General features: G+C 43.9%; 1 protein-coding gene across 5 annotated transcripts in view; it reads right to left on the bottom strand.

The window, feature by feature from the left end:
- LOC132392769 (SH3 domain-binding protein 4-like) overlaps positions 1-26,286 on the bottom strand; it is a 174,848-nt gene that overhangs the window by 5,612 nt on the left and 142,950 nt on the right. For all 5 annotated transcript variants that reach the window (XM_059967094.1, XM_059967092.1, XM_059967093.1 and 2 more), the window contains 2 exons: positions 22,771-22,923; positions 10,541-10,710 (listed from right to left, as the gene is read on the bottom strand). In XM_059967094.1, the coding sequence (XP_059823077.1) occupies positions 10,564-10,710; positions 22,771-22,923 (300 nt within the window). In that variant the 3' untranslated portion in view covers positions 10,541-10,563. The remainder of the gene's footprint in view (positions 1-10,540; positions 10,711-22,770; positions 22,924-26,286) is intronic.

The following is a 26,286-nucleotide window of genomic DNA, read 5'->3' as shown; positions in this document are numbered from 1 at the left end:
AAGCTGGAGAAAAGCAATTTATTTGATGCAGCAGCTGCAGGAATATCCCCAGAGTCTGAGGGCTGATTGATTTCAAGCCTGGGTTATCCTAAATGAGAAATATGTGGCATAAGGACACGTCTCTGTGAATGTGGATGTATAAATAGACTACTGATTGGTGTTACAGCGGGTTAATGCGACACTGTGCGCTGCCACTCTTAAGCTTTCACTTCTGCCTTCCAGATGTGAAGTTAGTGCTGAATGATAGGATTAAATGTTCTCATTTTTGCTGTTTGTGAAGGGCTCTAAATATAGAGCTCAGGGCAGACTGTGCACGTGTAGTATAACGTTGCCCACGATTAGAGCTGCAAGGGAACCAACTTGGTCTTTTGACTTGAACCAAACACGTGCTGCCAGCCCTCTTACACAGAGCTCGGTAGCTTCACCAATCGTTTAAAATATCCTCCTCAGACTTTTCCATCTCCCTCAATTGTAGGACAAAAAAAGTTAGGAATTCAACAGGGGGGCTGCTGCAAATAAAAAAAACATTGAAAATGGGATCTTGTGCAACACGACGGAGAGTTGCCAATGGTTACTGAATGAGATGCAGCCGACATCAAGCATTCCAGCCACTTCACAACCATTGAGACTGTTTCAATATCGGAACAGAGGAGTTGTACATTCCATTTGAAAGTAGAGGTTGCTAGGTGTATTATATATTAGCTATCTTTTGGACACTGTGTAATCATAATTTCGGGTACATGCCACCTTTAGTTAAAAAGTGCGGTAGATGAATGGTCCTAATTAGTATAGTCATGACTTTTATTTAGTGCTGTGCGAGAATTGAATGATCCCACTGCTCAGTCACCTTATTGTGAAGTGCCAGCTTGCTCATCGGCAGCAGTTTCACTCTGAGCCAGTCCCCTCTGTGTCTGGGTCCCTTATACTGTGCTGACCTTCCCCAGAACGGGCCCGAAAACCTTGCAGGGGTGAGGCAGCGTTGTGGCTGTGGGTTTAGGCTAATTTGGTGAGGAAGTGAGATGCAGTGAGGTGGATGAAGAACCAGATAAGGAAACATTACTCCATAGTCCAGGAGGTAGGGGAGTAGGACATAGAGCAGTACAATAGGAGCTAGGGATGGACAGGGGTAGCGGGGAAGCTCATTTAGTCCAGAGAGCAGAGATGAAATCCTGGAAGGCTAGATTACATTTATTTAAGAGCCCGACATGTGAGGCACTGATTAATACAATAGAATATGATGGTCAAAAGGATACGGGTGGCATAGTTAGAGTAACGCTATTGCAGCACCAGTGACTCAGGTTAAATGCTGTCTGTATGGAGCTTATATGTTCTCCTGTGACCGTGTGGGTTTCCTCCTGGTGTTCCAAAGATATTCCCAATGCATTCCAACTTCAAAGGCATTCTACAGGAATACAGGTTAGTAGTAAAACCTGGAGATGGGCTCTGCCAGGCTGCAGATGCCCAAGATGATAAGCAATCACCAAAAAGATCGGTGCAAAAAGCTTATCATGACGGCGCCCCAACGACTCCACCAGGAGTTAAGGGCGCGTGCACACACACACACACACACACACACACACACACACACACACACACACACACACACACACACACACACACACACACACACACACAGACACTCTCACACACACACACACACACACACACACACACACTCTCTCACACATACACACTCACACACACACACTCTCTCTCACACACACACACACACACACACACACACTCTCTCACACACACACACACTCACACACACACACACATACTCACACACACACACACACACACACACACACACTCTCTCTCACACACACACACACACACACACACACACACACACACACACACACTCTCTCTCACACACACACACACACACACACACACACACACTCTCTCTCACACACACACACACACACACACACACACACACACACACACACTCTCTCTCACACACACACACACACACGTTATTAGTAGGTTCACTGGTCAAAAGGGTGGTGCAGGCTCGTTGGGCTGGAAGGAACTGTCAGCATGCTGTATCTCTAAATAAATACAAAAGTCGTGTTGGTATCACAGAGATGGGGATAAAGACTGCCAACTCAGTCCCAGGATACAGAATCTTCAGGTGTGAATGGTGTGGGGAATGAGGGGATGTAACAGAGGAGATGGCATTGAAATTACCATCAGTTTGCTGCGGGCGGGTTCCTTTAGCAAGATGGCACCGGTAAACCATGGCGACGTTCTGCCGGTTACATACAATACTTTTAGATATGCCTCTTTTGAATTACCCTCACTGCAATCTGCAGCATGTAATTTCCCATAAAATCTCCATTGATTTAGAAGCAATGTACTTTTAAATCAACGGAATGTTAGAACATAGATCATAGAACATAGAAATCTACAGACCCTTTGGCCCACAATGTTGTACTGATCATGTAACCTACTCTAAAAAATGCCTAGAATTTCCCTACCGCATCGCCCTCTATTTCTCTAAGCTCCCTGTATCTATCTAAGAGGTACAGCACCTTTAATTGGATGGAAGTTCATTGTCATGGCTGGAAATGAGACGGGGGGTGTGGGGTGGTGTTCTCCAAGCCAGGTTAAAATGCAGAGGGATAAGACCCCTTCTATCCAGCGTCTTGTTAGCAAATGTACAGTCACTGGGGAACAAAACTGAGGACCTGAGGGCAAGATTACTGTATCGGAGTGTAATGAGAGATCGTTGTCTCCAATGTCTGAGAAAGATGTAGCTTTCTCCAAGCATGCCAGATATGACAACTAGACTTGAAGGCTTCTTGATGTACAGAATGGACTGAACTGCTGAGGTGGAAAAGGTAAAAGGCGGAGATGTAAGTTTCATGAGTGGCCAGTGGCGGGGGCGTCGTAGTGTGCTCAGCAGAGGATGGTGCTCGGAGAGGCTGTGCCGGAGGGGATGGTCGGAGGCTCGGAGGTTTGACGGAGTCGGAGTCTGCTGCGGTTGGAGCACTTTCACTGTGTGTTGCGTCTGCGAGGCTGAGTCCGGCAGCACCATGGAAGTCCATAGCGGGGGTATTCCCTTCTGCCACCTGCGTGGGATGACGAGTCAATCGGGACCCTAAGGACTTGTGGAAACTGTGTGGTGGTTTCTTTCAAACTTATAGTCTTTTAACATCTTTGGACTATTTTTACTGTGCCCATGGTCTGTTTTTTTTTATCAATTATAGTATTGTTTGCACTGTTGTAACTGTATGTTGCAACTATGTGGTTTTGTGCAGGTCTTGTAGCTTTAGTTGTTGGTCTTGTTTTGTCTGGTGGGATTGGAGCTCCTTTCCAGGGAACGCGTTAAGATAGTAGCGCGATATTTTAATACACAGCAGCCTCTCCGGACTCTGGATTTGGGGATTGCCAAACGTTATGTGGATTTTCTGGTGTAGTTTATTTTGTCATATGCTTTTGTGATATCATTCTGGAGGAACGTTGTCTCATTTTTTAACTGCATTGCAGTTGTGGTTTCTAAATGACAATAAACCGAAATTCAATTCAATTCAATTCAAGATCTCAGCTCTCTGTGCTCTAATGTGGTGGTTTTGTCAAACTTATGTCCCCTGATTTTGAACACCTAATGGTAACATTCCATCTGCTTTACTTGAGGGAGTTCTCCCTCATAATCCTGACCGTAATTTACATACCACCAGCGGCTGACTATGATCAAGAGGTGATCGTATTCATCCCTGCCACAACAGAGGTTCACTTCCAGATGGGCTCAATGCCTTCTTCTTGTATCCAGAGTGATGAAGTGTTTTGAGAAGTTTGTCATGAAATATATCAACTCCTGCCTATTAAATGACTTAGATCCACTCTAATTTGCCTACTGGAGCAACAGGTCCACAGCAGATGCCATGTCCACTCAACCCTGGAACATCTGGTCAGCAGAGATGCGTACATCAAGATGCTCTTTATTGACTACTGCTCAGCATTCAATAAAATCGACCCCTCAAAACTCATCAATAAACTTCAAGACCTTGGCCTCAACACCTCCTTGTGCACTTGGATCCTCGATTTCCTCACTTGCAGACCCCAGTCAGATCAGATTGGCAACATTTTCCCCACAATCTTCATCAACACGGGTGCACTACAAGGCTGTGTGGTTAGTCCCCTGCTCTACTCGATTTACACTTTAGAGGACAGCTCCAATGCCCTATTTGAGTGTGCTGACAACACCACTGTCGTAGGTCAAATCAAAGGTGGTGACAAATCAGCAGATAGGAGGGAGTTGAGCCAGTCCTTATCAAAGGATCAGAGGTGAAGAAGATCAGCAACTTTAAATTTCTTGGGATTATTATTCAAGAGGACATGTCCTGGGCCAAGAACGTAAGTACAATTACAAAGAAAGCTTGGCAGCACCTCTACTTCCTTAGTAGTTTCTGAAGAGATTTGGCATGACAACTAAAACTCTGACAAACTTCTATAGATGTGTAGCGGAGAGTATTCTAATTGGCTGCATCACAGCTTGGTATGGAAACGCCAATCATACAAAAACTAGTGGATATGGCCCCATCCATCATGGGCAAAATCCTCCCCACCATTGAGCACATCTACACAGATCACGGTCACTGAAAAGCAGTTCCCATCATCAGGCTCTCGTCTCACTCCAGCCATAATGGAGAAGGTACAGGAGCCTCAGGACTTACACCACTGGGTTTAGAAACAGTTATTACCCCTCTAGCATCTGGATCTTGAAGAAAAGGGAATAACTAGAAGAGGGTGGAGCTTAGTCATGGTGGCCCTAAACGGCGACTCCGTTGCTTGCATCTTTGGAAACAGCTTTATTTCTATCTTTAATATCCCTGTTTTTCCCTTTCAGGGTTCTTTTGAATACCCCAACTGGGGGTTACATGCAGACTTCAGTTCTTTGCTGGAATGGGACCCACTCTCGGGGTTTCATAACTGGCCGTTATTCGACATGCCAAGGTTGTGGCCTAAGAGCATTGCTCGCCTTTGGAGGTCCAAGATCTCGTGGCTCTGGAGACGGGTGGATCGAAGGTCTGTGCCCCAGCAGCAGATCGGTGTGTCATGGGAGTTGGAAGATCTCTGGCTGTGTGCTGAGAGACCTGAGATCTTTGGGCACAGAGCTCAGAAAAAGCGATGCAGCAGACTTTTAATATTGTAAACCAGCAGTTTGTTTATTACATCTCCCCTCTCGCTGTGGAATGGAGACACCTCTTTTTCCCTTATTAGGGAGAGAGAGAGGGAGCCTGTGGTGTGTCGAATACCGGGTGAACGTGTAGTCTCTGGAGTACTGCGAGTCTGCGTCTTTGCTGTTGCTTTGCTGCATGCGTGAGTGCTCGGTGGTGGGTGCCGATGTTTCTTTTGCTGGTGGGAGGAGGGGGATCATTGCTTGCTGCCGCTTATGTGCAGGAGGGAGGGGAGCTGGGAGGGACTTTGGGGTTCTAACATTTAACTGTCATTCGTTCTTTGGGGGCACTCTATTTTTGTCGATGGTTGTGAAGAAAAAGCATTTCAGGATGTATATTGTATACATTTCTCTGACATTAAATGTACCGTTGAAACCCTTGAAACTTCACTTCCCCCATCATTGAAATGTTCCCACAACCTATGCACTCATTTTCAAGGATTGTTTATCTCAGGATCTTGATATTTATTGTTTATTAATTAATTATTATTATTATTTCTTTATTTTTGAATTTGCACAGTTTGTTATCTTTTGCATGCTGTCTGAATGCCCAAGATGGCGCGGTCGTTCATTGATTCTACTATGGTTATTATTCTATTATGGATTTATTGTGCACGCCCACTAGAAAATGAATCTCAGGCTGGTATATGGTGACATATATCTACTTTGATAATGAATTTACTTTGAACTTTGAACTTTGCAGGGGGTGGTACGCACCTCCAACTGGGGGAAATCGAGCAGTAGGTTTCTAAGCAAATTACAGAGAATGAGGGAATAGCAGTAAGAGATTTCACCTTCCCCAAAGTTAACTGGGATCATCACAGTGCAACAGGCTTAAAGGGGTAGGTGGATCTTTGAAGTGCATGCAGGAGAGCTTTTTATGCCAGTATGTAGATAGTCCACTGGAATGTACCTTACGGTCTAATGGAATATGAACGGTGCTGGACCTAATCTTTAGGACTGCAGCTTGGTAATTGATGGAGTGTCAGAGGGAGTAGTTATGAGTCTTAAGGAAAAGAATGGATTAGTCTTTGATAATAAATTCTGCTTTCCTATAACAGTGTTCTGTATAGATGTACTCAATGGTGGAGTGGGGGCTTTGCCTGTGATAGACTGGGCAGCATCCACTACATTTTGTAGGATTTTCCATTCAAGGATATTGGTGTTTCCGTACCAGGCTGTGATGCAACCAGTCACTATACTCTCCAAAACACATCTACAGAAGTTTGTCAAAGTTTCAGCTATCATGCCAATTCTTCGCAAACTATTAAGGAAGTGGAGGTGCTGTCATGCTTTCATTGTATGCTCCGCCCAGGACAGATCCTCTGAAATGATAACACTGAGAAATTTACAGTTGCTGACCTTCTTCTCCTGTGACCCTCCAACGCTGACTGGCTCATGGACCTCTGTTTTTCTTCTCCTGAAGTCAATAATCAGCTCCTTGGTGTTATTGACATTGAGTAAGAGGTTGTTGTTGTGGCACCATTGAGTCAGATTTTCAATCTTCTTCCTATATGCCTATTCCTCACCACTTTTGATTCAACCCAGGACAGTAGTGTCATCAGCTATCCGGAATATGGCATTGGAGCTGTGCTTAGCCACACAGCCGTAAATATGAAGTGACCTTTGCTGATGGAGATTGTCGTTAAGATTTTATTGTGAATCCACACTGATTGGGGTCTGCAGGTGAGGAAAGCAAGGATCAAATTGCACAAGGAGGTATTGAGCCCAAGGTCCTGAAGCTTACTGATTAGATTTGAGGGGATGGCAGTGTTGAACGTCGAACTGTAGTTGATAGCAGAGTCCTGCTTCATGTGTCTTAGCTGTCCAAATATTTCAGGGTTGAGTGAATAGCCAATGAAATCACATCTGCTGTGGACGTGTTGTGTCAGTTGACAAATTTAAGCAGATCAAAGTCACTTCTGAGGCAGGAATTGATATATTTAATCACCAACCTTTGAAAACACTTCATCACTGTCAATGTAGGTGCTACTGGATGATAGTCATTGAGGCAGGTTGCCACATTCTTCTTAGGCAGAAATATAGATGAAGTCTGCTCAAAGCAGGTTGGTGGCTCAGACTGTTGAAATGAGAGATTAAAGATATCAGTGGACACATCAGCTGGTTGTTCAGCAATGCACATTTTGGGACGACCAATACGATTTGGATACAGAGAATGAACAATAGGACCCTGGAATTCCCCAAGGAACAGAAAGATCTTGGTGTACAAAGTGAAGAATCATAGAAAGGGTATAGGACAGATTGATAAAATAGTTCTGAAAGTATACAGGAAGTTTTCTTTCATTTGACAAGGTAGAAAATACTACAGCACCGCGCAGTAGAAAGGGTGGAGTAAGTGCAGTGGAAATTCACCAGCATTTTACAGGGTCATGGATTCATGAGCACAGAAACAGACTCTCCGGTCCACTATGACTGTACCAATCTCTACACTAACCCCTTTTAAAACAGCTAACATAATTTAAGACCCCACAACCACCTGAACATTCTCTCCACCCGTACATTCTCTCTTCTCACGCCTCAGTTGGGCAGAAGATATAAAAATCTGAATGCACATACTACCAGGCTCAAGAACAGCTATCATAAGACCTTTCACAGGTCCTCGAGTATGATAAAATAGAATCTTGAGCTCCCAATCTTGCACACTATTGTCTGCATGCACTGCCTATCACATCTTCAGACCCAACAACTGCACTAACACTTTATTCCATTATTGTTTTACAGTGTACTACCTTGGTGCACCATTATAATGAATTGATCTGTTTGGAAAACATGTAGAAAAATGTTTTTTCATTGCACCTAGGTACCTGTGACAGTAATACTAATTTAACAATTTACCAGCACTTGATGCATGGCTTTCAGTGCCATGGTAATTTAGGCGGTTGCCCAGATATTTCTTGAGAGTCTCTGCCTCCAGCACTCTCTCAGGCAGCAGATAGTGTGTACCATATCACTTGACATCGAACATTTCAGCTGTGAGTGGAGACTGAATAGTTTGTGATAAATTAGGGTCTCCACTGCTATTCAAGTTGAATTTTTTCCCTTTTACTTTCACTTTTTATCCTCACTTCAGTGTATGTTTGTATAATCACCTGTTTAATTTATTGATTAAATTTTTAAGTTAGTCTGTCAGCCTGAAGTGTCAAGGCAGTATAAAGCAAGAATGTCCTTCTTGTTCACAGACAATTCCCGTTTGAGGAGACTCCTTATCTGTCCAGCCTAAACCAGCTTGCTGTACAAGGGGCGAACATGAGGTCCAGTCTTTTGTTACTTCCCATACTTCTTTCTTGTTAGATTTCTTGCTGACCCCATCTAACTGTACTGTGATGAACTATTAAAAAGGGTGGTAACCATAAGATTTTTACCTCATTCTTCACTTCCATAGAACTTTATGGCAATAGCATCTCCAGTTCCAACAACTGGATTTTTTTCCTTGGAGGTGGGGAGGCTGGGATGGAAGGGGGTGCTAGATTCATATGTACAACATCATATGGGGCATGGATGGCATAGATGTTGAGACTTTCTTCCCAATAGCATAAATTAATAGAACTAGTCAGTTTAGCTTAAGATCATGGCTGTGAGATTTAGGGAGAAGTTAAGGAAGAATTTTACTACTCTGAGGGTTGTTGGAATTTGTAATACACTGCCTGAGTAGAAGGTGGAGGCAGAGACTCTCAGGACATTTGAGATCTATTTCGATGAGCACTTAAACTGGACTAAAATACTGAAAAATGGGATTAGCATAGAAAGCAACCTGATGGTCAGCATGAACGGTGGGAACTGGAACCCAATCGTAGATCACTGGCTGGCTCCGTAAAGTGCTTGTGCTAACCACAATGTAACTGTGTTGTCCTCAATAGGATTTTGGCTCTATAGGATGAGAAGAACCACTAAAATCTGCTGTTACTTATTTTGAGTTGTTGCTATGGAACATTAAGGTGGTACATGGAGCCAAAGGTGAGGTCTAAAATTCACTGTGGAGAAGGACGTTGTAGTTTGAGAGTTCAGGGTGGCAGCAGTGAAATTCTAGCTCAAATTACTATGGGAAAGGCATTAGATAACTTCAAAGATGAATCCTAGGGGCTTGCTGGGCTGTGCTGGGCCTCAAACCCCTGAAGTATTTGGAGCATCATGGATGTTGCCTGTTCTGCTGAGTTCCTCCTGCATTTTGTATGTGTTCCTCTGGATTTTTAGTATCTGCAAAATTTCTTGTGTTTTTGAAATGTCATAGGTGTAACTGCAAGATATTCCTTTCTCCCAGTGATATGGGTACACCCCACCTATGCTGCAGCACAGAGTTACACTACTAATTAAATACCCTTTATTCATCTAGAGAACTATAACCTTAAGTACAGTGGAAGTTAGTTGGTCCCTTTTCATTGCTCCATCAAATTCACAGAAATCAGATTAATTAGAAGCAATACAAAGATCTTTAAATGTCCTTATACACATCCTCCAGTTTACCTAAGCATGGCCCAAGAACAGCCTGAGGGTTTTGGAGATTGGTTGGAGGAATTTACAGCTCCTGTGGGCTGCAGGCATCTCTCGCTGGGTGGGAACTCATTCCACAGCCATATTTCGAACTTGCAAACTGAATCATCAACAGCTCAAAAAACATGTAGGCCCCTAAAACACCTTGCTGCCTTGTTGTTTGGTGTGCTGTATTTTGTTGTGTTCTGTGTTGAGCATTATGGACATGCTATGTTGTGGTGACACTTGTGGCTGCCTCAGTCGGTCCTTGGCTGCTATATTGGTTGTTAACGCAAATGACATGCTTCACTGTGTGCTTTGATGTACTTGTGATAAATAAATCTGAATCTGAAATGTGATATCTGTCATAATGGGAATCAGCACGCAGGGACGACCTGTGCTGTGCTTTACATTTGTCTTCAAATCACATCTGTATCTGCAAGCACGCAGGGGCAGCTGAAAACTAACAGCCAACCTCCACCCACCCACCTTCTCCTTCATCAGGTTTTACCTATTACCAGCCAGCTTGTACTCCTCCTCCTCCTCCTCTCCCCAACCTTCTTTTCTTCCCTTCTTTCCTCTTCCCTTCCTGTCCTGATGAAGGGTCTTGGTCCTCGTTTATTCCTCTCCATAGATGCTCTCTGGCCTGCTAAATCCTCCAGCATTTTGTGTGTGTTACTCTGAAACGTAACTCGGCTAAGGATCACATGAGATTCTATGCCATCAGGCTGGAGCTGATCACTTCAACAGATGACATTCATTAATGGTTGCTTTTTGCTGACTCTCCAAACCAAATGCTTTATTGCTCCATTGTAATCTCACAAGTTATTATCAGTGGAAACAATGAAGTGGGTGACTTACATTGTTTTGACCATGTGGTCCGCCTACTCATCCTTCTGCACAAAGAACTCGTGACACGCTGCAGTTACCATACTAATGAATGCAACGAACTCCTGGAAGTCACATTCAGCATCACCGTCAGTGTCTAGGCTTTCCATCAGCTTGTCCAGGGTCTCCTGGTCTTTGAAGTCCTACAAAGAATTTATTATGTTAAACAAAATAATGCAAGTTTCTAAAGCCAATACGTATACCTGTACACACACACACACACACATTCAGTATATACAGTATACATGTACAGACAAACAGACACAGAGGCACTTTTCATACAAATGATGTAGTTCAAATGCTTTACAATGAGATAAAGTGCAAACATGAAAATGAAAGACGAAAATATGTTAGTTTAAAAACAAGGTTAATAAATTGGTTTTGAGCTGCTGTTTAAAAGTGTTAACTGAGTCTGCATCCCTTATAGTTTTATATATTAAATTCCACAGTTTAGGAGCATAGATTAAAAAAAGCTGACCTGCCAATTATCTTTTGAGAAAGATTGTTTAAATTTAAGAGACAGCTGGAAGAAGACCTGAGAGCTCGAGTAGGATTATAAATAAAAGTGATTCTGTGATGTACTTTTGTCCCAGGCCATTAAGAGCTTTAAAAACAACTAAATGAACCTTAAAATCAATGCTAAAGGATAAAGCAAGCCAATGCTAGTAAGGGAGTGATATGTTCCCTCATCCTGGTTTTGATGACTGGCATTCTGAATGAGTTGAAGTTTGTCTGTCATTTGGTCGCTTTGGAAGGCTAGTAAACATATTTAAGCTAAATTAACAAATTTCACAGCACAATCCAGTGATATATAAACATGATTTTGATTCTGAAAATGTGCATTGCAGTAATCTAGTCTATTCAATATAAAGGCCTGAATTAGTTTTTCAGGATCATTATGTAACAGAAACAGACATAGCTTTGCAAAATTTCTAAGTGTGGAGATGCTACTGTGGTCACTTCGTTTATGTGAGATTTAAAATTCAAATCTGAGTCAAGGATAACACCCAGTCTTGTTACTTCAGGTTTTACATGGGAAGCCACATTCCTGTTTATCAAAAGTTTATTTCTTTTTGCTTTGGGACCAACTATGTCAGTTTTATCTCCATTTAGTACTAGGGAATAATTATTCATCCATTTGTTTATTGCAACAATATCAGAAGTCAGAGAAGATAGGCTGTTGCATCATCAGGCTCAACCAAGACGTACAACTATGTATCATCTGCTTGACTGTGGAAACCAGGTTTATGCTCTCTAATAAAAACACAAAATGCTGGCAGAACTCAGCAGGCCAGACAGCATCTACGGAAGGAGGTAGTGACAACGTTTCAGGCCGAAACCTTTCATCAGGAGTCTCTAATGATGTTTCCCAAGAGGAACATGTATAAGGAGAAGAGTAGGGATCCAAGATAGTTTCCCTGAGCAACATCAAAAGGTGCATTGTTTCTCTTAGAAAAATGGTCTCAGGCAAAAAGTTTTCTAAGAGATATGAACAAAACCAATTAAGGGCACTGCCAGAGGGGCCAACCCAGTTCTTAAGGTGATTTAGGAGAATGTGTGGCCAATTGTGTCAAAGGCAGCACTTAGATTCAGGAGAATTACAACTGAGTCCCTACTGGCGTCAGCGTAGAGCTGAAGGTCACTGACAATTTTGGTCACACATAACCACAGACATAGACACACACATACAGAAATAGAGAAATAGATGTAGATTGACATAAACGCACACACACATATGCACTGTGAATCAGGGTGAATGCTTCCACTTTAAATTACCTTCAAGCTTTTAAAAAGTAATTGCATGTTAATTTAAAGAGAACTGTTCAGAAACACAATGCAATAGAATGAGACATTTCATCACTCTGCAGACTTAACTCCATGTTTATGTTCTTTTTATGAAACAAAATTCATAAAGATTTCCTTGCAAAAAAATCACATTTTAGCAACTTTGAAAGTTCTTGCTTTGCTTCAGCCAGCTGTGTGAAAAAAACAGACTATATGGTTGAAAGATATTGTAGGCTTGTCTGAACAACACATGATTTACATCACTTCATCGTTTGTAAGGGCTTTTTAGGGTCCTGGATGATGCTGAAAGAGGAGGTGGGGATCTGATGATATGATTATTGTCAGGAATGATGGCCAAATGACAATGTGCAAAAAGTAATGTTGGTCATGAAGATATGGCATTTAATTGCAATGATCAGATAAGCTTAGTTGTTGCAGGGATTTGCCCAATGTGGAGGCTATGGAAACAACATTCAGACTGAAATATTTTGGAAGCCATGTTGAAATTGAAAGCTTTCCAACTATGTTTCTTTAACATATACTATCTCAGTTGTCAGGCACTGCTGACGGATCAAAATACTCGGCCATATGCTCAACCAAAGCCTGACATTCACACCTATTTGTAAATTGATGATTCAACATAGAACAGTACGACACAGTACAGGCCCTTTGGCCCATGATGTTGTGCCAACCTTCCAAACCACTCTAAGATCAATCTAAATCTTCCTTCCTGCTTTTCCTCTATTTTTCTATCATTTGCATGTTTATCCAAGAATTTTTTAAATGTGGCTAATGTATTTGCCTTTACAATACCCTTGGCAAGGTGTTTCACACACCCATCACACTGTGTAAAAAATACACCTCTGACATCCTCCCTGTGCTTTCCTCCAATCACCTTAAAATTTCAGCCATTTTGCCTTGGGGAAAAAGCCTCTGGATGTCCAGTTGATCTATGCCTCCTATCATCTGGTACACCTCTGTCAAGTCACCTTCGCTCAAAAGGGACGAGCCCTAGCTTGCTCAACCTATCCTCATACAGGTCCTTCTTATTTTGCTCGAAATAAATCCTTTATTATTTTATCTGCCCTAAGTCTCTGTTTCAAAGAATCCCAATTTATCCAATCAGTTCTCATAGCTACAACTTTTAGTCTTGACTACATCCTAATAAATCTCTCAATACTCTCACATGACTAGAACAATAACTGGCACTCAGCTGTGGTATAGCTATTGTTGTATACGATCCAACATCATCTCATGTCTTTATACTCTATGCCTAGGCCAATAAACAATAGCTACTTGCATTCCCTCGTGTTAGCCATCTGACTGGAGTAAGATGGATATCATCTTGTTATCTTTGAGCATTTAAGAACGGTAGCTTTGCAGTTAGTGCAACCCTTTACAGTGCCAGCTGTAAGAAGGGGGTTTGATTTGTGCTGCTATCTGTAAGGAGTTTGCATGGGTTTCCTCCAGGTGCTCAGGTTTCCTCCCCATTACAAAACAAAAAAAACATATGGTTAGGGTTAGTGAGTTGTGAGCATGCTACATTGGTACTGGAAGTGTGGCAACACTTGCAGGCTGTCCATCAACATTCTTGCTGATTTGACTAGATGCAAATGATGCACCAGCCTATTTCAGCTTATACCAGCCTATACCACCCTATACCAGTCTATACCACTGTATACCACCCTATACCAGTCTATACCACTGTATACCACCCTATACCAGTCTATACAACTGTATACCACCCTATACCAGTCTATACCACTGTATACCACCCTATACCAGTCTATACCACTGTATACCAGCCTGTACTAGTCTGTACAAACTTATAACAGTCTGGAAGGGAGTGGCAAGCAGATGGTTTCCTGCTCTTTCTGGACTGTATGCATGGATTGTTGGTTCATCTATCCCATCAGGAAACTTGCGGAGGTTTGACCCAAAACCAGAGCAGCAGAGATGAATCCATAATGAGCAATAACTTAAATAATCAACTACAAAATAACAAGCCATGAGGGACCGCGAAATGAGAGAGAACAGATGCTATGCACCACAGGCAACAAGGTAACTGAAGGCTAGGAGCAACAGGCTGAGGCTGGCTGGTGCAGTGGGTGAACACGGACTGCGGATGAAAGCTGGGTTTAAGTAGGCTGCAGGGGATGAGCTGGAAATGTGTGGCACATGACTCCTGCGAGCTGGGTGGAGATTGTGAGTTGCTTGCCTATGCAGGACTGACAATAAAAAGACAAATTGGTGTTGATGATGCTGATGTTATTAGCAATATTTTTAATTTCTTTTCCTGCATTTATTTACTCACAGAATAAGGGCTCATTTCAGTTTCACAGCTTTGTAGGTTTAGCTGATAGCTATTGGATACTCTGGTTTGGGGTATGCTGCAGTTTAGAAGAATTAGAAGTTTAAATCTCGTTAAAACCTATGAAATATTGAAAAGCCTAGCTGGAGTGGTTCTGGAGAGGATGTTTCTTATAGTGGGGGAATTCTACGACCAGAGGGTACAGCCTCAGAATAGAAGGACATCCCTTCAGAACAAAGATGAAGAGGAATTTCTTTAGCTAGATAGTGGTGTGTCTGTGGAATCTGTTGCCATAGGCAGCGGTGGAGGCCAAATCGTTGGGTATATTTAAAGCGAAGTTGATAGGTTCTCGATGAGTAAGCGTGTCAAAGGTTAATGTTGAAGGCAGGAGAATGGAGTTCAGAGGAAAAAATAGATCAGCCGTGATGGAATGGCAGAGCAGACTCGATGGGTCCAATGGCCTAATTCTGCTCCTTTATCATATGGTCTTAGGTGTAAAGGACTTTGCTTCTGATTTAGGCTGTGGAAAGCTGGTGGGATTCCTGCTTTAGATCCCCATTACACTGCTCGATGTCTGCCTGCATTAAGCCGAGAGCACGTGCAGTTAATTCACTCCAGCCTCCAGAGATTGATTTGGCTGCTTGCTTGGTTATTTTTTTTTGTTCTTTGTCAGTCTTTGCTTATGCATAGCTTTTCATAAATTGTATTGTAATTCTTTATTTTCCTGTAAATGCATGTATGAAAATGAATCTCAAGTAGTATGTGGTAACATCTGCCTGCTTGTCAATAAATCTTACTTTGAACTTTGACCTTGGCACATTCGGACAATGCTGTTGCAAGAATGTGGTCACACGGGAAATGCATGATACCCAGTGAGGAAAGAAAAAAACGAAGGCAAAACAGGATCACAACATTGTTTTGTTCACTGAAGGCAGTCTGTGTTGGACAGCATGCCTGAACAATCAGTGTTGTGGCTCACGATTGCGGCAGGTTCCTCACCAACACAATACCTGCCTTTGTAGTGTCACAATCCCCCCATTAGTCACTTATCCACAGCTGAAGAACTCCTTTGATTTGTCCGGTGGGCGCATCTTAAATACATTTATGAAACTTTCCTTGGTGGTTTTTTTTTGAGAAATAATAAATGGATTCTATGAGTGTGGCTTTCACCATTTCACTGGGTACAGAGAATAAAGTGCATCTTTGCAGTTCCACTCACAGCAGAGGCCAGAGGGATTTTCATTTCTCTTTGTTGAGTGATTCTGGGAAAAGCACCAAGATTTCATTAATTAATAAAGGGCTGACAGAAAAATGAAAAAGAGTACAGGAAGCTCCAGGAGTGTATTAATGATACTTCTTAATAGCCTCTGGGTCTCTTCCCTTATGATTTATTTTGTTTCTCTCCTCCTCTCCCCTCCACCCCCACACTCCTTTTCACTCTCTTGTCCTCCCTCCTTCCCTTCTCCTCTCCCTCTCCCCTTCTCCCTCTCTGAAAAGTTGAGGACTATTCAAACCAACAAATGGCACAAAGTGTTCATCACTGATTTCTGTGAACAGCCACAGAGGAACTCATGAATGAGGAGCAGGAGGCCATTCAACCCCTCCAACCTGCACTAGTGAGCTCAGATTTGAAGGTCCACCGTCTCCAAGTTCCAGTCGGCTGGAGGCGGAAGAAGCCAGATAATCCTGAGGTTAGGATTGTCTATAGATCTGCGTGGGACAGGAACAGGGCTTATTTTGCTGTTGTTGTTTTGTTGCTTGCTCTGTTCTGTTTTGTTGTGTTCTTTCTGATTCGGCTGAGCATTGTGGGCATGCTATGTTGGTGCTGGAATGTGTGGCGACACTTGTGGGCTGCCCCCAGCTCACCCCTGGGTGTGTTGGCTGTTAACACAAACAACACATTTCAATGTACATGTGACAAATAACCTTGAATCTTGAATCTTAACCATTTATTGCCTTTTAAACAACCATTTGGTTACGTTGACCATTAACCTCTTACTCAATGTCAGCAAGACCAAGCAGCTGATTATTGAGTTCAGGACAAGGAAACCGGACATCCAAGTGCCAGTCTTTATCTGAGGGTCAGAGGTGGAGAGCATTAGGTTTTGTAACTTTAAAGCATTAAACTAATTCAACAGAAGACATGGGACTATGGGATTGTGGGTCTAACTTTGTGTTTACTTTAAGTGGGGCTCATATGTAGCATGTGGTGGCATGATAATGTATGCAATATCACATATTTATATATATAATCTTAGGGTAGATGGAGCTCGTCAGCCTGGGAAGGCTGTCCATCTAAGAGAGGGAAAACTCTGATTTCAAACCTCCACTGCCTTACCCACTCATTAGAAAGGCTTCGGGAGTAAACCCTGAGGACAAATCCGGAGATGGAGTCCCTAAGGCAGTCCGACGTTGTCTTCAACCTCGTTCTGGCAACTCCTGCGACGTCACTGGTGCCAAGCTGTATCGGCCCTTGCCCTTCCCTTGGACAACGTTGGTGTCGTGGAGAGGGGAGACTTGCTGCATGGGCAACTGCTGGTCTTCCATACATCCTTGACCAGGCCTGAGCCCTGGAAACCATTCCAGGTGCAGATCCATAGTCTCGCGAGACTAACGGATACCACCACCCACAATATAACCCATAATGAATTTTTGAAATCAATAAGAATGCTTAATCACACAATATATTTATAAGATTACTCAAATGCTACTGAAATATTAAATACACAACATTCCTCCCTGCCAGGCTACAAACTCCAACTCAATGGAGGATGTACCTCAACGATATACACAGTATGTTATAGAATACAACTACTATACACAGATATCCACACGTAGTAAATTTTAAATTGTTCCATACAGGCTTAAAGATTTAATTGTTGTGGAAGATTTCTTACTCTTGTGTGATAATGTCTTTCCTGACAAGGGTGGGGTCACTCTGCTTGGCAGGAGAGACCTGTGGCTGTGAAAACAATCTCAATTCTGGGGCCTCCTCTGTGGTGGTTGTAGGAGTTGACTCTGAGATTACAGGAGGTGGTTCTGACAGCTCTGGACACTTTTCTTCCTCTTCCTTTTTCTTCTTCTAGTTTGTGCATCGTGATCTTGGGAAGGTGCACTTAGCTCACAGGATTATTATTTTATTAATCCCTCTATTGCTCCCTTTGCAATCTAATCTCTCCTTTTGGTTGCCCCATCCACAACATCATCTGATGAAATCCCCTGTTTTTGTATCTCTATTCACTCCTTACATTCATTCAGCTGAGCTTGGTCATTAAATCTACTTTTACCAGCAGCTTTTTGTCTCCCACTTGAAGTTCAGGCAATAACCTTAAAGCACACAGAGTAGATTCTGGTTCTTTATACTGACAAAAGCCGAACGCTTGCAACTTTCCTGAAGCTCCTTGAACTCTCTTCCAGCTTAAAACATAGCCACATTTTGCAAGTAATGACCTGATTAACATATCAGAAGCTTTCTCAGATATTTTGCCAGCAGAAGAAACTATTGCAGTTGAACCAGTATTTTCATCAGTTTCCTGCTTCCTCTGAGCAGCACGGCCCCTCCTTGGTCCAATATGCCTTCCAACCAGTGGCACAGAGGTTGGCACCATTCTGTTTGTCCTCTGTGGGGCCAGGTGCCATTTTGTCATCATCCAGTACTTTTCTTAATTCGCTTTCAGTTGGCTTCATTGCAGGGGGTATGGCCTTCATGTGTGACTCATGCCATCATGTGATGACGTACACAATTCATGTATTTATACATATAACCAGTAATGAATTATTGAAACAAACAAGAATGCTTAACCATATAATATCTCCTCAACCATCAGACTCTTGAAAGAAAGGGAATAACTTCACTCAACTTCACTTGCCCCATCACTGAACTATTTCCACAACCTACGTACTCACATTCAAGGACTCTTCATCTCAGGTTCCTGTTATTTATTGTTTATTTATTTATGAGTATTTTTTTCTTTGTAATTGCACAGTTTGTTGTCTTTTGCACTCTGGTTGTCCACCCTTTTGGGTGCTGCCTTTCTTTGGTTCTATTATGGTTACAGGATTACTGTGTATGCAAGCAAGAATATGAATATCATTGTTGTATGTGGTGATGATAAAATTACTTTGAACGTCCAAGTTTGAACTAATGAGATCACAGCGTACCTGAAGGCTACCCGATCACAATAACTTCTCATGTCCTTGCTTGTCACTTTGCACTAAAAATGCTTCAAAGGATTTTGCTGCGACCCTTTGAGGAAGAGAGTACCAAGGACTTAAGATTATGAGAAAATAACTTTCACCTAGTTTTAATTCCTTTTCATTATTATTCATAAACAGTCACCCTGATTCCCCCATATCCTCTCTAGATCTATCATGTCAAAACTACTCAGGATTCTCAGAGCAATTTTAGCAGAAGATTGGCAAAGCAGAGGCAAAAATAGGCAGTAGAGTAAATTCTGATAATCCAGCACCCCAGGGATATCAGTAGTGGTGGACTGACCATTTCTCTGGACTGTTAGATGTTATTCATATCAATAACCAACATATTGTTACTTCATTTTCATCGACTTTGAAGGGAGTGTGGTAAACAGAGCTTCAATGAACCTAATGCTGAGCCACTGGGATTTCAAATCAGACAGCCCATTGACAAATTTCACTAAATACTATACTGCTGATTTGTTGAAACACTTTCAGTGACTGGGAGGACTCCCCCTGTGACTCCACCCTTTTCCATGCTGACTCACATATTGTACCTATGGTGAACTATGTGCCTGTCTGGACACGCCCCCTTCTGACTGCTCCTGTGGCTCCTCCCACAGGCCCCTGTATAAAGGCGATTCAGGTCTAATCCTCTGCCTCATTCTCCAGGATGTAATATGATGGTCACTCACTGCTGGTTCCTTCTTCAGTCAATAAAAGCCGATATCTCGCCTTACGCCTCAGAGTGAGTTATTGATGGTGCATCAATTTTATTGACTGAAAGTTTTAAAACATGGAAACCGTTTTACGTCCGGAAAGGTTGGATTTGGACCCTCAAGACCCTGAAGCAGCTCTTGCTTTTGAACACTGGCTTGCTTGCTTCCAATCATACTTGGCGGAGCTTCGTGCGACTGACCCTGCCATTATGTACAGAATTCTCCTCTCGAGGGTCACCCCAAAAGTTTATTCCATTATCCGGGACCTGCTGACCTACGAAGGGGCACTGGACGCCCTCAAAAGACAGTACTTGCAGCCGGTGAACACCGTCTACGCAAGACATCGTTTAGCTACCCGGCGACAGCGGCCTGGAGAATCGAGCGCCCAGTTTCTCCGAGCACTACAGACACTAGTCCGAGCTTGTGACTGCAAGACGCTCACAGCAGAACAGCATGCGGAGCTGCTAGTACGAGACGCCTTTGTGACGGGACTGAGGTCAGTGTACATGCGCCAGCGGCTGCTGGAACACTCAGATCTTACCTTACGCTCAGCGATCGAGATGGCCAACGCTCTGGAAGCTGCGCTGCACTACACCGATGCTGTCCAGTCGCGCGATTCCCCGCTGGTTCCGTGGACGCCTCAAACCCGGCCAGCACCAGCGAAATCGCCGCTGCCAGTCAAGATTCCATGAGCTCCCTGAACCCGACCACAGCGGCAGCCCGTCAGAAGCCCGTGCTTTGTTATTTTTGTGGCCACAAAAAGCACCCTCGTAAACGCTGCCCAGCGCGAGAAACGACCTGCTCCAGCTGCGGAAAGCGGGGCCATTTCGCCGAGGTCTGTAAGTCTAAACTGCGAGCGGCGTGCAGTGCTGTGGGTGAAACATGGGGGCCGCCATCTTGCATGCCCGGGTGTGGGCGGCCATCTTTGTCGGCGTCAGCGCGCCCCCCCCTTGGCCCTCCGATGCTTACCGGGTACCCCGACGGCGATTCAACTCTGGCCACTGTAACCCTCGACCAAAGCGCCCCACACCAGCTTGCAAGGTCCATGATGGACATCCGGGTGGAGGGGCACAGGACTAGATGCCTGTTTGACAAGGGCAGCACTAAGAGTTTTATTCACCCGGACACAGTGCAACGCTGTGGACTCGCAACACGGCCAGTAAGTCAGAAGATCCATTTGGCTTCTGGGTCGTATTCCACAGACATCCGGGCGGGTTGTGTAGCGACATTGGTGGTGCAAGGCACAGAGTATCGGAGCTTTGCGCTACTGGTCATGCCTAATCTGTGCGCACCTGTGCTATTGGGGCTGGACTTCCAGAGCCGTCTCGAAAGTGTGACTATGGTATATGACGGGCCCCTCCCACCACTCACTGTCCGGAATCCTCAGTTCTGTGGGACTTCATCACCACTGACCACACACACACAGCGACACACACATCCCATCCAGCACGACAGCTGCGCTACCGACACCACTTGCAGTCTCTCCACTCTCAAGGTCCCTCCCCCGCCGCTGTTCGCCAACCTGACCCCGAATGTAAACCGGTGGCGACTAAAAGCAGGAGGTACAGTGCGGGGGACAGGGCCTTCATTCAGTCAGAGGTGCAGTGGCTGCTCAGGGAGGGGATCATTGAGCCAAGCACAAGCCCTTGGAGGGCCCAGGTGGTCGGATGGTGGCCCCACCCCCGCCCTCACGAACTCCTATTCTCTGTTCCCAGGAAGTCTGTCACTGGGACCGCTCTACCAGTTTGGCTGATGTCCCCGGGGCCAGTGCTGCTCTGGAAACATGTGAGGAGCAATAAATACTCCCCGCTGGTCGAGAGGGTTCACCTTCTGCATGCGAACCCCCAGTATGCTTACGTGGTCTTACCTGATGGGCGGGAGGACACGGTCTCCATCCGTGACCTGGCGCCCGCAGGTGCAGCAGACCACTACCCTGAAGGCTCTCCGGTAACTATGAACCCTGTACCCGAGGTGACACCGTGCTCACCAGGCCCTACATGGACTCCTCATGACACTTATATACCAGGTGCCTCGCACATGCATGAGCTGGAACCAGCACAACCTCCGTCTCCTGTGGAATCTCCAATGTTGCTGGCATCGGTGCAATCACAGCCGGTGCTACATAGATCGCAGCGACAGATTCGACCACCTGATAGACTTGACCTGTAAGAAACTTCGCCACATGGGGACTCTTTCAAACAAAGGAGGGGTGAATGTGGTGAACTATGTGCCTGTCTGGACACGCCCCCTTCTGACTGCTCCTGTGGCTCCTCCCACAGGCCCCTGTATAAAGGCGATTCAGGTCTAATCCTCTGCCTCATTCTCCAGGATGTAATATGATGGTCACTCACTGCTGGTTCCTTCTTCAGTCAATAAAAGCCGATATCTCGCCTTACGTCTCAGAGTGAGTTATTGATGGTGCATCAGTACCCCTTGTCACTTTCCAATTTGGATTCATATTTATTTGTCACATGTACCTCGAAGCATACAGTGAAATGTGTCATTTGCGTTCACAACCAGCATGCCTGGCACTAACGTAGCATGCCCTCAATGCTCAGCAGAACAACACTGAACACAACAGAACAAACAACAGAACAACAACAGCAAAAAAAAAGCTCCCTCCCTCCCTCCCACCACTGACCCACACACATGGACAGTCCTCCAATTCCAGGCCAGGCCTCCAGACTCCAATTTCCAGACTTCAACCTCCCCTCCATTATCTCAGCTGCAGCACACATGATAACACTTAACATCTTCACTTTTAACACTTTAGTCTTCCCCGTTCCTGTCTCAAGGAAGTTGCTTCCAGTTAAGATGAGAATACACAGGTGTGAGGGAGAATAAATAGGGGGGCAAGATACTCCAAGTCCTGAGTGTTGATTCACTGGATCCAGCAAAGTGATGGGGGATTCTGCCCTCCTGATGTTGAATAACGCAAGGCAAGGACAATTCCCACCTCGGTGCATACCCTGGCATATTATTGTGCTCAACACTGCTAGATACTTTTTACATTTACATGTCTCACAGTGTGAAGTTACATCACCATGTACAGTCATCAGATGTTAATAAACTGCCTCCGCTTTTAAATTAAGCCCTGATTGCCAGTATTTGAGACATTACCAGCCCCTGAAGAGCTTGTTAGCACAACCACCACAAAAGCCTGCTCGATATAAAGGATTTTGTGTTTGACTCACCCCAATGAAGTTGCTGAGCTCATTATTAATGAGATTCTTCAGATCAACCTTCTTCAGCTTCAGTTTATCTCCATCTTTGCCACTATACTTGTGAAAAGTCTCAATAATTGTCACCAGGGCGTTCTCCAGATCAGACATTTTGTGGTTGAAAATCTGCTTGAGTGAAAAGAAGAGAATGGGTAGTTTAATATTTACACTGTTTCTTTCAAATCTCCATTGGTCTCATCTCTATAATACCCTCCAAACCTACATCGTTCTGTGGTCCCTGTACTCTCCGCTTGAGGTTCCACTGATTTTAATTTCTGCCCTATTATCAGCTGTGCATTCAAAAACGTTCCTAACGTAGACAAATAGGATTAATGTTGATGGGCAAAAGGGGTTGGCATGTGCGTGGAGGGCTGAAGGGTCTGTTTGTGTCCTGTACATCTCTGTGACTATAAATCCCTGCCCTAACAGCCGAAGTTGTCTCCCTTTAGGATGCTGCTTAAAAACTACCTCTTTGACTACAGTTTCGGTCATATGTCCAAGGTAACATCAGAGAAATCTGGAAAACCTCATCGGGCCATGCAGCATTTGTGGAGAGAGAATGGAAGTCAATGTTCTGATGACATCCAACCTTCTGAAAGTTCTAGGCGTTCTTTATAAAGTCTGGGATAAGTTTCAGTTGATAATACTCCTGAGGTAAACGCTGGGTCTCTAACTAATCTAAAGCCAACATAACTACATCACACTTGTATAATAGAAACTTTGCATTCCTGCTTGCCAGTGTATACACAGAGTATAGCAGTCTGCCGTTACAAAATACCACATCTGAACATTCCATATGAGAATGAATTTTTAGGCTCTGATACATTATGATCTAAGAATGTCCAATATTCATGAAAATCTCAGAAGGAAATGGCAATGAGTTTCCAAAAGAGTGTCACACAGAAAGTTGGATCATACCCCGATTTTGCTTTTGTCTGCTTTTGGCCACAACAGCCTATTGAAAAAAGTCAAAGTCAAAGCCAATATCGCCATATACTGTCCTGAGTTTCATTTTCTTACAGACATAAACAGGAAAATAAAGAAATACAATAGAATTATGAAAACTATACATAAGAAAGACTGACAAACAGCCAGTGTTAAAAAAAATGGTAAATTCTTCAAACAAAAAGAAAAAATACTGAGAATATAAGTTGTAGAGTCCTTAAAAAAGACTGGAAGACTGTGGAATTAGTTCAGAGTTGAGGCGAGTGAAGTTATCCACACTGGTTCAGGAGCCCAGTGGTTGGGCTGGCTCTTAAGATGTGAGAGACTGCAAGGGCTGGAACCTGGAGCAGAAGCCAAATGTCTCTGTTAGCATCTGTGGAGGCAGGGAGATGATCAACGTTTTGGGGCTTGACACTGCATCAAGATTCTGTTGGTTTGATAGCAAGTTGGCACTTGTTTTGACATCTCCATGCCAATCACCTTTAAACACACGATCTGACCCTCGTTCAGAGGTCAGGGGAGCATAAGAAGCATCAGCGCAATGAAACCAGACTGGTGATTATGAAACAGGCACCAATTAACCCTGGGGGAAAGGTGGAATCCTTCAGCAAATACTCCCGCATTGGTGAACCCCGGATGCCACCCAATCCCTGCTGCCATCATCGTGCTCCATCAGAGGCAGGCAGACAATCCCACTTAAAGAATCTGGTGTTTTATCTTTGCAAGGATCACAGAACATGACAACAGGGAAGAGTGCAATGGATGTGGATGGGCCTAGGGACAGGAGTTGTAAGAGTTCAGTTGAAATATGGCCGTGAAGAGCAGTCCGTACAATGGCTCCAAGAGTAGGTCAGATGTTATGGAAGGATACAGAATATAAAGTCCAGCTATCATCAAGCTGAACCACTGGGCAGGAAAAATTACTTTACTGGTCTGCCTATGGTAAGCAAAAGTTTTGATTCCCTTGGAAAACTCCAAGTCATTCAATGTTTTAACTTTTTTTTGTGGGGTAGCTGTTGAAAACAGTCACAAGTATCAGGCTACTTGATTGAACAAGTCTATGTTATGGTCTCTGACAGTCCTCCAACTATTCTTTACTGAATCTCATCGACACTAGACCAGCGGGTCAGCTCCAAACCGGTAGAGTGGGAACTCCCAACCTGGGGTCCACAGATTGGGTTTATGGCATAAAAAGTGGGGACCCTTGCAACAGTGGTCCTCTTACTTCCTCTCTTAAAGGAGGTTGAAAGGCCTCAGTCTGACCACCTGGGGGCATCAGAGTCCTCCAAACTTTGACACTCCTCCTCCCCTGATTGTTAATTGATTTCTTTCATGCGACTCTTGTTTTTAGTTATCAGTGCACCTGTGCCTTGACTTGTTTGTCTGTTTAAGTTCCCTCTGGTTTGTTTGTCTTTGCTCAGTCTTGAGTTTGCCTAGCATGTGTCCTCCACAAACCAATCCTCAAGTAAAGATTCTTTTTTTTCAGCCCCACCCTTGTCTCTGGTCTCCCCTGTCCTTGGGTCCACCTAGTCTAAGTCTTTCCTGGGAGACCACTGCTTCAAGATATGGAACTTCACCATAACCAGCCACCTCACTACTACTGGGTCTAAACCCAGCCTGGTGACAACCCCTGTTACAGTTAACTCTAGTTGCAAACCTGGTAGGACTGTTATGCATGCAGATATAGAGATGACCAAAGAATCTGGGATAAAACGGATGTGTGGAGTATCTTTTATATGCAGCTGAACTTGTATCTGGCTGTCCTTGTTGGAAGTGCTCCTCAAAGCATTCACATTCACATTCACATTGCTGTGAGGGTGTATGGGAGGCAGAGAGTTACTGCAACATTCTCCCTGCATTTCTTTCCAGCAGTTGCTGGTGACAGGATGAGCCAGGACTGGGTGTGAGTGCAGAAAGAAGGACCTAATCCATGATAATTTTGTTCTGGTTTAGGGAGGGACTACATTGCATCGGGACCACATCACCTGAATTTATTATTCTTGTCACGTTGTGACCACCCAAAATATCTCTGGCAGACTGGAAAAGAAAAAGGTAGTTTGTTGCCTGTATTGATAGTAGTGAGGAGACTGGTCAAGGGTTACACCTTAGGAAAGGTGATTGAGGTGTAAATAATCTAGCACCACTACTGTTTGTCTACATCACAAGTATCAGATGTGAAGGAATATTTGGGGAACATCCAATGGCATAGTGAATAAATAAAGGAAACAATGAATGAAAATCCTCAAAAATTGTTCAACTTATTTAGGACAATCTGAATCACAGTTTGCCATTTATGTTGAAAACGCCGTTTCACAAGAACACAAGGTGAGAGGAGCTGGAGTAGGTCACTCAGTCCAGCAAGCTTGCCCTGCAGCTTAATATGATCATGGCTGCTCTTCCCCGAGCCTCATTCTCCTCCTCTGTCTTAGTTCCCCCTTGCTCACAATCCCCCAAGTACCTATCTCACAATATATTCTAACAGTGATTTGGTCTCCACAACTCTCTGGGTCCGAAAATTCCGAAGATCCACTTTTCTTTGGAATT

This window comes from Hypanus sabinus, chromosome 4, assembly GCF_030144855.1.
Source record: "Hypanus sabinus isolate sHypSab1 chromosome 4, sHypSab1.hap1, whole genome shotgun sequence".
Lineage (NCBI taxonomy): Eukaryota > Metazoa > Chordata > Chondrichthyes > Myliobatiformes > Dasyatidae > Hypanus > Hypanus sabinus.
This window is presented reverse-complemented; position numbering and strand designations above follow the sequence as displayed.